Below are 14510 nucleotides of genomic sequence, written 5' to 3'. Positions count from 1 at the left end.
TTATACCAACTCCATTTAGCTGCATGAGGACCCCCTCACGGACCACTGGTTGAAAGAACATGGCGTAAGACATCAATAATTTAACTCTGGGTCCATTTTGGTTTAATTTTTTTTATACTAATTAAAGGGGTCCATTTGCTTACCAACTCCATCATTTAGCTGGGGACCACCGGTGTAGAACTAGAACATCCATCCGTCTACGACCGCTTATCCGTAGCCGGGTCTCGGGGGGGAGAGAACATCATGTCTCCTACGCAGAAGCAGAAGAAGAAGCGCCCTCCGAAGACGACGGCGACGGTGTGCGACGTCATGGAGTCTGTCTTCCTGTCCGTCAACGAGCACCTGACGTCGGTAGGGGAGGAGCTAGTGGAGGCGCTGTGCGTGGCGTCGTCACAGCCGGAGCAGCGGAGGCACCGCGTCAGGCTGTTTGTGCTCCAGCGCCTCCGTGTGGCGGCGCAGTGGATGTGCAGCCTCTTCCACGGGCAGCTGGAGTCACTGCTGCTGCTGGAGGAGGAGGAGGCTGACGCCAGCAAACTACACACCAAACTACACCCTGCAGGTTTGTGCTTATACGTTCATACTAAGCTCTGGTTGATTATATACTACTAGTCCTTACCCATTGTGAGATATTTGCCCCCTTAGTGGCCGCGGGGGGCACTGCGTCCTGGGTGCGTTTTCGCATTTTTTATTCACTAATAAATTCATAATTAATTTACGATTTGTTAAACTGGAAAAAAGGGCTTCGTTAAGACCTCCATATTATTATGGTCAATGCCTGTGTGAAAAGTGGGAGCGATTGTTGCAGGCAATGAGGAGCTACGGCAGTCACAGTGACAGACAGACACACAGACATTGACTGAATTATAGTATGATGATGATATGATATAGTGCTATGGCGACATAAAATGCTGTCATAAGTTGAGCCTTTGCGTTCGCCTGTAAGGTAAAGGCTAGACTAAGTGTGAACATTGTCATGAGCAGTCTCCGTGGTTCACTCCATAAGAACATTTTCTGAAGGCATTTGAAATTTCAATATGGTGCCCATTTTTCAAGATGGCCGACACCTTATTGTAGCAGGAGTTGTGGTTTATTTGGTGATACAAGCATGAGCCGTCTCTGTGGGCACCCTGGGCAAGACCTAAGCTGAAAAGACTATCAGCGGAAGTTGCAGGATTTTAGCGGAAGTGAAATCGTTGATGATTTACAAAACAGTTTACATTCTCCGCGAATGAAACAAGTGTTGTGATTGGTCGGGAAAATATCATATCCGGGGGAAATACATTTGACGGCTGTTCCGGAGGATACAACCGCCGATAGCTTCTCTGCCTTAGGGCCGATTCATACTCCTATTTTAACGCTGTTAAGGCGCTGTAGTGCCGAAATGATTTCGGCTCGTCAGAAATTTTCAGTAGCACCGAAGAGCCGACTTTAGGACGTTACCCGCCCCCCCGAACCTCAAATGACGTCAAATTGTAGGCTCTACAGTGCCGACCGACTTTTATTCGGCTCTAAAATATGTATGTATATGTATGAATCGGCCCTTAGGTTGTGACCAGGCTTTTCTTTTCGCAGATAAGTAAGCCTGGGACCGAGGCTACTCTGTGGGTCACTTGACAATAAGTAACCTCGCGTCACCAGGCTTTCCACCTCGGAGGAAAGCCTGGTCTGTGGTACAAAAATTGTCAGCGGATTCGTCCGTTATCGCTCTATTAAATATACGAAATCAACCGTTATCAGGATGTTGGAATATGGCCATACTGGCATACTATTGTACATTGTGGTGTTTTGGCTGTGTTCACCCGGTCTGCACGCGTGCAGGGTGGTGGAGCAGACACAGCCTGGGCAAGGACTCCCCCTGCTGAACGTGTCATTTCCAACTCTATCGTCGGGTCTGGTGGCCGTCGCAACGCTCGGCACAGCGTCTCGCTCGGCAGTGTCTCGCCTCCGTCATTGACATAAAACGCAAACGCTCCCATAGTTTCAGTTCTGGATTTCCCAGTATGTTGATTATCACATACTGGGGGTATTTCTAAGGTGCTGATTACGAACATTCTCTTGATTATCGGGTGATGATAACATCCGAAACGGGTGAAATTGTGGTGTGAACCGGTCTGGAGCGGATGATAATGATATTGCTACGTCATGTTCAGAGTAATCTAGTAAGAGAGGGTGGCGACACTAGCGTCAACTCCCATTATAACAATGGAATGCGGAAGTGCTCATTCTATCTCAATGGGATAGTTCCAGCCATATGAGCAATGTGTGGAACTATAGCCCATAGCACCCCACTTTGTCTCAATGGGATAGTTCCAATGTTTGGAACTATAGCCCATAGGCACCCCGCTTTGTCTCAATGGGATAGTTACAATGTGTGTAACTATAGCCCATAGCACCCCGCTTTGTCTCAATGGGATAGTTCCAATGTGTGGAACTATAGCCCATAGGCACCCCGCTTTGTCTCAAAGGGATAGTTCCAATGTGTGGAACTATAGCCCATAGCACCCCACTTTGTCTCAATGGGATCGTTCCAATGTGTGGAACTATAGCCCATAGCACCCCACTTTGTCTCAATGGGATAGTTCCAATGTGTGGAACTATAGCCCATAGGCACCCCGCTTTGTCTCAATGGGATAGTTCCAATGTGTGGAACTATAGCCCATAGCACCCCGCTTTGTCTCAATGGGATAGTTCCAATGTGTGGAACTATAGCCCACAGCACCCCACTTTGTCTCAATGGGATAGTTCCAATGTGTGGAACTATAGCCCATAGGCACCCCGCTTTGTCTCAATGGGATAGTTACAATGTGTGTAACTATAGCCCATAGCACCCCGCTTTGTCTCAATGGGATAGTTCCAATGTGTGGAACTATAGCCCATAGGCACCCCGCTTTGTCTCAAAGGGATAGTTCCAATGTGTGGAACTATAGCCCATAGCACCCCACTTTGTCTCAATGGGATCGTTCCAATGTGTGGAACTATAGCCCATAGCACCCCACTTTGTCTCAATGGGATAGTTCCAATGTGTGGAACTATAGCCCATAGGCACCCCGCTTTGTCTCAATGGGATAGTTCCAATGTGTGGAACTATAGCCCATAGCACCCCGCTTTGTCTCAATGGGATAGTTCCAATGTGTGGAACTATAGCCCACAGCACCCCACTTTGTCTCAATGGGATAGTTCCAATGTGTGGAACTATAGCCCATAGCACCCCGCTTTGTCTCAATGGGATAGTTCCAATGTTTGGAACTATAGCCCATAGCACCCCGCTTTGTCTCAATGGGATAGTTCCAATGTGTGGAACTATAGCCCATAGGCACCCCGCTTTGTCTCAATGGGATAGTTCCAATGTGTGGAACTATAGCCCATAGCACCCCGCTTTGTCTCAATGGGATAGTTCCAATGTGTGGAACTATAGCCCATAGCACCCGCTTTGTCTCAATGGGATAGTTCCAATGTGAGGAACTATAGCCCATAGCACTCCACTTTGTCTCAATGGGATAGTTCCAATGTGTGGAACTATAGCCCATAGGCACCCCGCTTTGTCTCAAAGGGATAGTTCCAATGTGTGGAACTATAGCCCATAGCACCCCACTTTGTCTCAATGGGATCGTTCCAATGTGTGGAACTATAGCCCATAGCACCCCACTTTGTCTCAATGGGATAGTTCCAATGTGTGGAACTATAGCCCATAGGCACCCCGCTTTGTCTCAATGGGATAGTTCCAATGTGTGGAACTATAGCCCATAGCACCCCGCTTTGTCTCAATGGGATAGTTCCAATGTGTGGAACTATAGCCCACAGCACCCCACTTTGTCTCAATGGGATAGTTCCAATGTGTGGAACTATAGCCCATAGGCACCCCGCTTTGTCTCAATGGGATAGTTACAATGTGTGTAACTATAGCCCATAGCACCCCGCTTTGTCTCAATGGGATAGTTCCAATGTGTGGAACTATAGCCCATAGCACCCCACTTTGTCTCAATGGGATCGTTCCAATGTGTGGAACTATAGCCCATAGCACCCCACTTTGTCTCAATGGGATAGTTCCAATGTGTGGAACTATAGCCCATAGGCACCCCGCTTTGTCTCAATGGGATAGTTCCAATGTGTGGAACTATAGCCCATAGCACCCCGCTTTGTCTCAATGGGATAGTTCCAATGTGTGGAACTATAGCCCACAGCACCCCACTTTGTCTCAATGGGATAGTTCCAATGTGTGGAACTATAGCCCATAGCACCCCGCTTTGTCTCAATGGGATAGTTCCAATGTTTGGAACTATAGCCCATAGCACCCCGCTTTGTCTCAATGGGATAGTTCCAATGTGTGGAACTATAGCCCATAGGCACCCCGCTTTGTCTCAATGGGATAGTTCCAATGTGTGGAACTATAGCCCATAGCACCCCGCTTTGTCTCAATGGGATAGTTCCAATGTGTGGAACTATAGCCCATAGCACCCGCTTTGTCTCAATGGGATAGTTCCAATGTGAGGAACTATAGCCCATAGCACTCCACTTTGTCTCAATGGGATAGTTCCAATGTGTGGAACTATAGCCCATAGGCACCCCGCTTTGTCTCAATGGGATAGTTCCAATGTGTGGAACTATAGCCCATAGCACCCCGCTTTGTCTCAATGGGATAGTTCCAATTTGTGGAACTATAGCCCATAGCACCCCGCTTTGTCTCAATGGGATAGTTCCAATGTGTGGAACTATAGCCCATAGCACCCCATTTTGTCTCAATGGGATGGTTCCAATGTGTGGAACTATAGCCCATAGCACCCCGCTTTGTCTCAATGGGATAGTTCCAATGTGTGGAACTATAGCCCATAGGGACCCGCTTCGATCAAAGCTACTCTCCTACTCTACACTCTGTGTCAGACACCTTCCCCTAACCCCAACCTCACTGGAAGCCATGGATTAGTTTCAACCTGCAGCATGGATTAGTTTTAACCTGCAGCACAGATTTGTTTTAACCTGCAGCACAGGCTAGTTTTAACCTGCAGCACAGGTTAGTCTTAACCTGCAGCACAGGTTAGTCTTAACCTGCAGCACAGGTTAGTCTTAACCTGCAGCACAGGTTAGTCTTAACCTGCAGCACAGGTTAGTCTTAACCTGCAGCACAGGCTAGTCTTAACCTGCTGCACAGGTTAGTCTTAACCTGCAGCACAGGTTAGTCTTAACCTGCAGCACAGGTTAGTTTTAACCTGCAGCACAGGTTAGTCTTAACCTGCAGCACAGATTTGTTTTAACCTGCAGCACAGGTTAGTCTTAACCTGCAGCACAGGCTAGTCTTAACCTGCTGCACAGGTTAGTCTTAACCTGCAGCACAGGTTAGTCTTAACCTGCAGCACAGGTTAGTCTTAACCTGCAGCACAGGTTAGTTTTAACCTGCAGCACAGATTAGTCTTAACCTGCAGCACAGATTTGTTTTAACCTGCAGCAGCACAGATTAGTTTCAACCTGCCGCACAGATTAGTTTTAACCCGCCACACAGGTTTGTCTGACTGTAAGACTATATGTCTAACCAACGGATGCACCGACAGCCGTTTCTCATGTCATTAGAGATTGCCGTAATGGGTTAACCGTTTAAGTGCCAACCATTAGGAAATTGGTGGTAACTGGTGGTTAATAGCAAGCTGTAGATAAGATAAGAAGTCTTGTCTAGCTAGTTATCCAATTTAGCGCTGTCCATGGCAGCTGTGGTAACTGTATTCTGTAACTACTACCGAAAACCAATTCCTAACATGTTTACATGTATGGCAAATAAAGGCTTCTGACTCTGAGGTAGGTCCATTGGAGAATTGTCCATGTGAAATATTTAATGGTTTTCTCTCGTTGTTCTTTTTTGACTAGACTACCTCCACCTTACTGTGTATGAAGAGGAGGAGTTGTCCCTCCAGGAGGAACCACAACCTCCACACGTTAAAGATGAACAGCAGGAGAGGAGCACCAGGCTGGTCCAGGACGAACCACAACCACCTCCACACATTAAAGAGGAACAGGAAGAGGTGGCTGATGTTTCAACAGTGGCGATAGTACGCATGAGGTGCAACACTGACTCGGGTAAAAATCAATTTACAGCCTCTGTTTATAGCATTATGTTATACTTTAGCTATTGGAAAATAAAATAGCTCATAGCGCGGCACTCAGAGCTTGTAGATCTGTCTCCTTGACATGAAATTGTTTGAGAACCACTAACGTAGGGTTTATTTTTCAGATAATCTAAACAGAGTTTAGAAGTCATTTGTAGAATCGTCCTCAGGTCTAAATGAGTCTTGAAGGTTTTCTCTCCTTCCATCTCGTCTAGACTTCCTGCTCCCTCCGGTGTGTAAACGTGAGAAACCGGAGTCTCCACGGAGTCAGGAGAGGACCTTCGGTCTGGTCCAGGAGGAACCACAGCATCAGGAGAGGACCTTCGGTCTGGTCCAGGAGGAACCACAGCATCAGGAGAGGACCTTCGGTCTGGTCCAGGAGGAACCACAGCATCAGGAGAGGACCTTCGGTCTGGTCCAGGAGGAACCACGACCTCGCCGACGTCCGGAGAGCAGATCCAGCCTGGTGCTGCAGGAGGAGGAGGAGGAGGAACCACAAGCTCCACAACATGTGTTTCCGGAGGAACCGGAGTGCCTGCGACACGAGGAGAGGACCTTCGGTCTGGTCAAGCAGGAGCGGTGGTCTCCGCTAGGGGTGAGAGATACGATGTCTCCGCTAGGGGTGAGAGATACGATGTCTCCGCTAGGGGTGAGAGATACGATGTCTCCGCTAGGGGTGAGAGATACGATGTCTCCGCTAGGGGTGAGAGATACGATGTCTCTGCTAGGGGTGAGAGATACGATGTCTCCGCTAGGGGTGAGAGATACGATGTCTCCGCTAGGGGTGAGAGATACGATGTCTCCGCTAGGGGTGAGAGATACGATGTCTCCGCTAGGGGTGAGAGATACGATGTCTCCGCTAGGGGTGAGAGATACGATGTCTCCGCTAGGGGTGAGAGATACGATGTCTCTGCTAGGGGTGAGAGATACGATGTCTCTGCTAGGGGTGAGAGATACGATGTCTCTGCTAGGGGTGAGAGATACGATGTCTCCGCTAGGGGTGAGAGATACGATGTCTCCGCTAGGGGTGAGAGATACGATGTCTCCGCTAGGGGTGAGAGATACGATGTCTCCGCTAGGGGTGAGAGATACGATGTCTCCGCTAGGGGTGAGAGATACGATGTCTCCGCTAGGGGTGAGAGATACGATGTCTCCGCTAGGGGTGAGAGATACGATGTCTCCGCTAGGGGTGAGAGATACGATGTCTCCGCTAGGGGTGAGAGATACGATGTCTCTGCTAGGGGTGAGAGATACGATGTCTCTGCTAGGGGTGAGAGATACAGACCATACCATGTCTTTACTAGGAGTGAGAGATACAGACCATACCATGTCTTTACTAGGAGTGAGAGATACAGACCATACCATGTCTTTACTAGGAGTGAGAGATACAGACCATACGATGTCTTTACTAGAGGAGTGAGAGATACAGACCATACGATGTCTTTACTAGAGGAGTGAGAGATACAGACCATACCATGTCTTTACTAGAGGAGTGAGAGATACAGACCATACCATGTCTTTACTAGAGGAGTGAGAGATACAGACCATACCATGTCTTTACTAGAGGAGTGAGAGATACAGACCATACCATGTCTTTACTAGAGGAGTGAGAGATACAGACCATACCATGTCTTTACTAGAGGAGTGAGAGATACAGACCATACCATGTCTTTACTAGAGGAGTGAGAGATACAGACCATACGATGTCTTTACTAGGAGTGAGAGATACAGACCATACGATGTCTTTACTAGGAGTGAGAGATACAGACCATACCATGTCTTTACTAGGAGTGAGAGATACAGACCATACGATGTCTTTACTAGAGGAGTGAGAGATACAGACCATACGATGTCTTTACTAGGAGTGAGAGATACAGACCATACCATGTCTTTACTAGAGGAGTGAGAGATACAGACCATACCATGTCTTTACTAGGAGTGAGAGATACAGACCATACCATGTCTTTACTAGAGGAGTGAGAGATACAGACCATACGATGTCTTTACTAGAGGAGTGAGAGATACAGACCATACGATGTCTTTACTAGGAGTGAGAGATACAGACCATACCATGTCTTTACTAGAGGAGTGAGAGATACAGACCATACCATGTCTTTACTAGAGGAGTGAGAGATACAGACCATACCATGTCTTTACTAGAGGAGTGAGAGATACAGACCATACCATGTCTTTACTAGAGGAGTGAGAGATACAGACCATACGATGTCTTTACTAGAGGAGTGAGAGATACAGACCATACCATGTCTTTACTAGAGGAGTGAGAGATACAGACCATACCATGTCTTTACTAGAGGAGTGAGAGATACAGACCATAACATGTCTTTACTAGAGGAGTGAGAGATACAGACCATACGATGTCTTTACTAGGAGTGAGAGATACAGACCATACCATGTCTTTACTAGGAGTGAGAGATACAGACCATACCATGTCTTTACTAGAGGAGTGAGAGATACAGACCATACCATGTCTTTACTAGGAGTGAGAGATACAGACCATACCATGTCTTTACTAGAGGAGTGAGAGATACAGACCATACCATGTCTTTACTAGAGGAGTGAGAGATACAGACCATACCATGTCTTTACTAGAGGAGTGAGAGATACAGACCATACCATGTCTTTACTAGAGGAGTGAGAGATACAGACCATACCATGTCTTTACTAGAGGAGTGAGAGATACAGACCATACGATGTCTTTACTAGGAGTGAGAGATACAGACCATACCATGTCTTTACTAGAGGAGTGAGAGATACAGACCATACGATGTCTTTACTAGGAGTGAGAGATACAGACCATACGATGTCTTTACTAGGAGTGAGAGATACAGACCATACCATGTCTTTACTAGGAGTGAGAGATACAGACCATACGATGTCTTTACTAGAGGAGTGAGAGATACAGACCATACGATGTCTTTACTAGGAGTGAGAGATACAGACCATACCATGTCTTTACTAGGAGTGAGAGATACAGACCATACCATGTCTTTACTAGAGGAGTGAGAGATACAGACCATACCATGTCTTTACTAGAGGAGTGAGAGATACAGACCATACGATGTCTTTACTAGGAGTGAGAGATACAGACCATACCATGTCTTTACTAGGAGTGAGAGATACAGACCATACCATGTCTTTACTAGGAGTGAGAGATACAGACCATACCATGTCTTTACTAGAGGAGTGAGAGATACAGACCATACCATGTCTTTACTAGAGGAGTGAGAGATAAAGACCATACCATGTCTTTACTAGAGGAGTGAGAGATACAGACCATACCATGTCTTTACTAGAGGAGTGAGAGATACAGACCATACGATGTCTTTACTAGAGGAGTGAGAGATACAGACCATACGATGTCTTTACTAGGAGTGAGAGATACAGACCATACCATGTCTTTACTAGGAGTGAGAGATACAGACCATACCATGTCTTTACTAGAGGAGTGAGAGATACAGACCATACCATGTCTTTACTAGGAGTGAGAGATACAGACCATACCATGTCTTTACTAGAGGAGTGAGAGATACAGACCATACCATGTCTTTACTAGAGGAGTGAGAGATACAGACCATACCATGTCTTTACTAGAGGAGTGAGAGATACAGACCATACCATGTCTTTACTAGGAGTGAGATACAGACCATACCATGTCTTTACTAGAGGAGTGAGAGATACAGACCATACGATGTCTTTACTAGAGGAGTGAGAGATACAGACCATACCATGTCTTTACTAGGAGTGAGAGATACAGACCATACCATGTCTTTACTAGGAGTGAGAGATACAGACCATACCATGTCTTTACTAGAGGAGTGAGAGATACAGACCATACCATGTCTTTACTAGAGGAGTGAGAGATACAGACCATACCATGTCTTTACTAGGAGTGAGATACAGACCATACCATGTCTTTACTAGAGGAGTGAGAGATACAGACCATACGATGTCTTTACTAGAGGAGTGAGAGATACAGACCATACGATGTCTTTACTAGGAGTGAGATACAGACCATACCATGTCTTTACTAGAGGAGTGAGAGATACAGACCATACCATGTCTTTACTAGAGGAGTGAGAGATACAGACCATACCATGTCTTTACTAGAGGAGTGAGAGATACAGACCATACGATGTCTTTACTAGAGGAGTGAGAGATACAGACCATACCATGTCTTTACTAGGAGTGAGATACAGACCATACGATGTCTTTACTAGGAGTGAGAGATACAGACCATACCATGTCTTTACTAGAGGAGTGAGAGATACAGACCATACCATGTCTTTACTAGGAGTGAGAGATACAGACCATATGATGTCTTTACTAGAGGAGTGAGAGATACAGACCATACGATGTCTTTACTAGAGGAGTGAGAGATACAGACCATACCATGTCTTTACTAGGAGTGAGATACAGACCATACGATGTCTTTACTAGAGGAGTGAGAGATACAGACCATACCATGTCTTTACTAGAGGAGTGAGAGATACAGACCATACCATGTCTTTACTAGAGGAGTGAGAGATACAGACCATACCATGTCTTTACTAGGAGTGAGAGATACAGACCATACGATGTCTTTACTAGAGGAGTGAGAGATACAGACCATACGATGTCTTTACTAGAGGAGTGAGAGATACAGACCATACCATGTCTTTACTAGGAGTGAGAGATACAGACCATACGATGTCTTTACTAGGAGTGAGAGATACAGACCATACCATGTCTTTACTAGGAGTGAGAGATACAGACCATACCATGTCTTTACTAGGAGTGAGAGATACAGACCATACCATGTCTTTACTAGGAGTGAGAGATACAGACCATACCATGTCTTTACTAGGAGTGAGAGATACAGACCATACGATGTCTTTACTAGAGGAGTGAGAGATACAGACCATACGATGTCTTTACTAGAGGAGTGAGAGATACAGACCATACGATGTCTTTACTAGAGGAGTGAGAGATACAGACCATACCATGTCTTTACTAGAGGAGTGAGAGATACAGACCATACCATGTCTTTACTAGAGGAGTGAGAGATACAGACCATACGATGTCTTTACTAGAGGAGTGAGAGATACAGACCATACGATGTCTTTACTAGGAGTGAGAGATACAGACCATACCATGTCTTTACTAGAGGAGTGAGAGATACAGACCATACCATGTCTTTACTAGAGGAGTGAGAGATACAGACCATACCATGTCTTTACTAGAGGAGTGAGAGATACAGACCATACGATGTCTTTACTAGGAGTGAGAGATACAGACCATACGATGTCTTTACTAGGAGTGAGAGATACAGACCATACCATGTCTTTACTAGGAGTGAGAGATACAGACCATACGATGTCTTTACTAGGAGTGAGAGATACAGACCATACCATGTCTTTACTAGGAGTGAGAGATACAGACCATACCATGTCTTTACTAGAGGAGTGAGATATACAGACCATACGATGTCTTTACTAGGAGTGAGAGATACAGACCATACGATGTCTTTACTAGAGGAGTGAGAGATACAGACCATACCATGTCTTTACTAGAGGAGTGAGAGATACAGACCATACCATGTCTTTACTAGGAGTGAGAGATACAGACCATACGATGTCTTTACTAGGAGTGAGAGATACAGACCATACGATGTCTTTACTAGAGGAGTGAGAGATACAGACCATACCATGTCTTTACTAGGAGTGAGAGATACAGACCATACCATGTCTTTACTAGAGGAGTGAGAGATACAGACCATACCATGTCTTTACTAGGAGTGAGAGATACAGACCATACGATGTCTTTACTAGGAGTGAGAGATACAGACCATACCATGTCTTTACTAGGAGTGAGAGATACAGACCATACCATGTCTTTACTAGAGGAGTGAGATATACAGACCATACGATGTCTTTACTAGGAGTGAGAGATACAGACCATACCATGTCTTTACTAGGAGTGAGAGATACAGACCATACCATGTCTTTACTAGAGGAGTGAGAGATACAGACCATACCATGTCTTTACTAGGAGTGAGAGATACAGACCATACCATGTCTTTACTAGGAGTGAGAGATACAGACCATACCATGTCTTTACTAGAGGAGTGAGAGATACAGACCATACCATGTCTTTACTAGGAGTGAGAGATACAGACCATACGATGTCTTTACTAGGAGTGAGAGATACAGACCATACCATGTCTTTACTAGAGGAGTGAGAGATACAGACCATACCATGTCTTTACTAGGAGTGAGAGATACAGACCATACCATGTCTTTACTAGGAGTGAGATACAGACCATACCATGTCTTTACTAGAGGAGTGAGAGATACAGACCATACGATGTCTTTACTAGGAGTGAGAGATACAGACCATACCATGTCTTTACTAGGAGTGAGAGATACAGACCATACCATGTCTTTACTAGGAGTGAGAGATACAGACCATACCATGTCTTTACTAGAGGAGTGAGATATACAGACCATACGATGTCTTTACTAGGAGTGAGAGATACAGACCATACCATGTCTTTACTAGGAGTGAGAGATACAGACCATACCATGTCTTTACTAGAGGAGTGAGAGATACAGACCATACCATGTCTTTACTAGGAGTGAGAGATACAGACCATACGATGTCTTTACTAGGAGTGAGAGATACAGACCATACGATGTCTTTACTAGAGGAGTGAGAGATACAGACCATACCATGTCTTTACTAGGAGTGAGAGATACAGACCATACCATGTCTTTACTAGAGGAGTGAGAGATACAGACCATACCATGTCTTTACTAGAGTGAGAGATACAGACCATACCATGTCTTTACTAGAGGAGTGAGAGATACAGACCATACCATGTCTTTACTAGAGGAGTGAGAGATACAGACCATACCATGTCTTTACTAGAGTGAGAGATACAGACCATACCATGTCTTTACTAGAGGAGTGAGAGATACAGACCATACCATGTCTTTACTAGAGGAGTGAGAGATACAGACCATACCATGTCTTTACTAGGAGTGAGAGATACAGACCATACGATGTCTTTACTAGGAGTGAGAGATACAGACCATACGATGTCTTTACTAGAGGAGTGAGAGATACAGACCATACCATGTCTTTACTAGGAGTGAGAGATACAGACCATACCATGTCTTTACTAGAGGAGTGAGAGATACAGACCATACCATGTCTTTACTAGGAGTGAGAGATACAGACCATACGATGTCTTTACTAGGAGTGAGAGATACAGACCATACCATGTCTTTACTAGAGGAGTGAGAGATACAGACCATACCATGTCTTTACTAGGAGTGAGAGATACAGACCATACCATGTCTTTACTAGAGGAGTGAGAGATACAGACCATACCATGTCTTTACTAGAGTGAGAGATACAGACCATACCATGTCTTTACTAGAGGAGTGAGAGATACAGACCATACCATGTCTTTACTAGAGGAGTGAGAGATACAGACCATACCATGTCTTTACTAGAGGAGTGAGAGATACAGACCATACCATGTCTTTACTAGAGGAGTGAGAGATACAGACCATACGATGTCTTTACTAGGAGTGAGAGATACAGACCATACGATGTCTTTACTAGGAGTGAGAGATACAGACCATACCATGTCTTTACTAGGAGTGAGAGATACAGACCATACCATGTCTTTACTAGGAGTGAGAGATACAGACCATACCATGTCTTTACTAGGAGTGAGAGATACAGACCATACCATGTCTTTACTAGGAGTGAGAGATACAGACCATACCATGTCTTTACTAGGAGTGAGAGATACAGACCATACCATGTCTTTACTAGAGGAGTGAGAGATACAGACCATACCATGTCTTTACTAGGAGTGAGAGATACAGACCATACGATGTCTTTACTAGAGGAGTGAGAGATACAGACCATACCATGTCTTTACTAGAGGAGTGAGAGATACAGACCATACCATGTCTTTACTAGAGGAGTGAGAGATACAGACCATACGATGTCTTTACTAGGAGTGAGAGATACAGACCATACCATGTCTTTACTAGGAGTGAGAGATACAGACCATACCATGTCTTTACTAGGAGTGAGAGATACAGACCATACCATGTCTTTACTAGAGGAGTGAGAGATACAGACCATACGATGTCTTTACTAGAGGAGTGAGAGATACAGACCATACGATGTCTTTACTAGGAGTGAGAGATACAGACCATACCATGTCTTTACTAGAGGAGTGAGAGATACAGACCATACCATGTCTTTACTAGGAGTGAGAGATACAGACCATACCATGTCTTTACTAGAGGAGTGAGAGATACAGACCATACCATGTCTTTACTAGAGGAGTGAGAGATACAGACCATATCATGTCTTTACTAGGAGTGAGAGATACAG

The 14510-nt window shown here is 45.2% G+C and overlaps 1 protein-coding gene across 1 annotated transcript in view; it reads left to right on the top strand.

Moving 5' to 3' along the window:
* Positions 1-243: 243 nt before the first annotated feature.
* LOC310856399 (uncharacterized protein) overlaps positions 244-14510 on the top strand; it is a gene marked incomplete at both ends in the record, with an annotated part of 28305 nt that continues 14038 nt past the window's right edge. The window contains 3 exons of the mRNA XM_083761807.1: positions 244-559; positions 5854-6063; positions 6308-6687. Coding sequence (XP_083617933.1) covers positions 244-559; positions 5854-6063; positions 6308-6687 — 906 coding nt within the window. The remainder of the gene's footprint in view (positions 560-5853; positions 6064-6307; positions 6688-14510) is intronic.

This window comes from Protomyctophum parallelum, assembly GCF_964188405.1.
Source record: "Protomyctophum parallelum genome assembly, chromosome: 1".
NCBI classification, from domain to species: Eukaryota; Metazoa; Chordata; class Actinopteri; order Myctophiformes; family Myctophidae; genus Protomyctophum; species Protomyctophum parallelum.
Note: the sequence above shows the minus strand (reverse complement) of the source record. Positions and strands in the feature narration are given on the sequence as shown.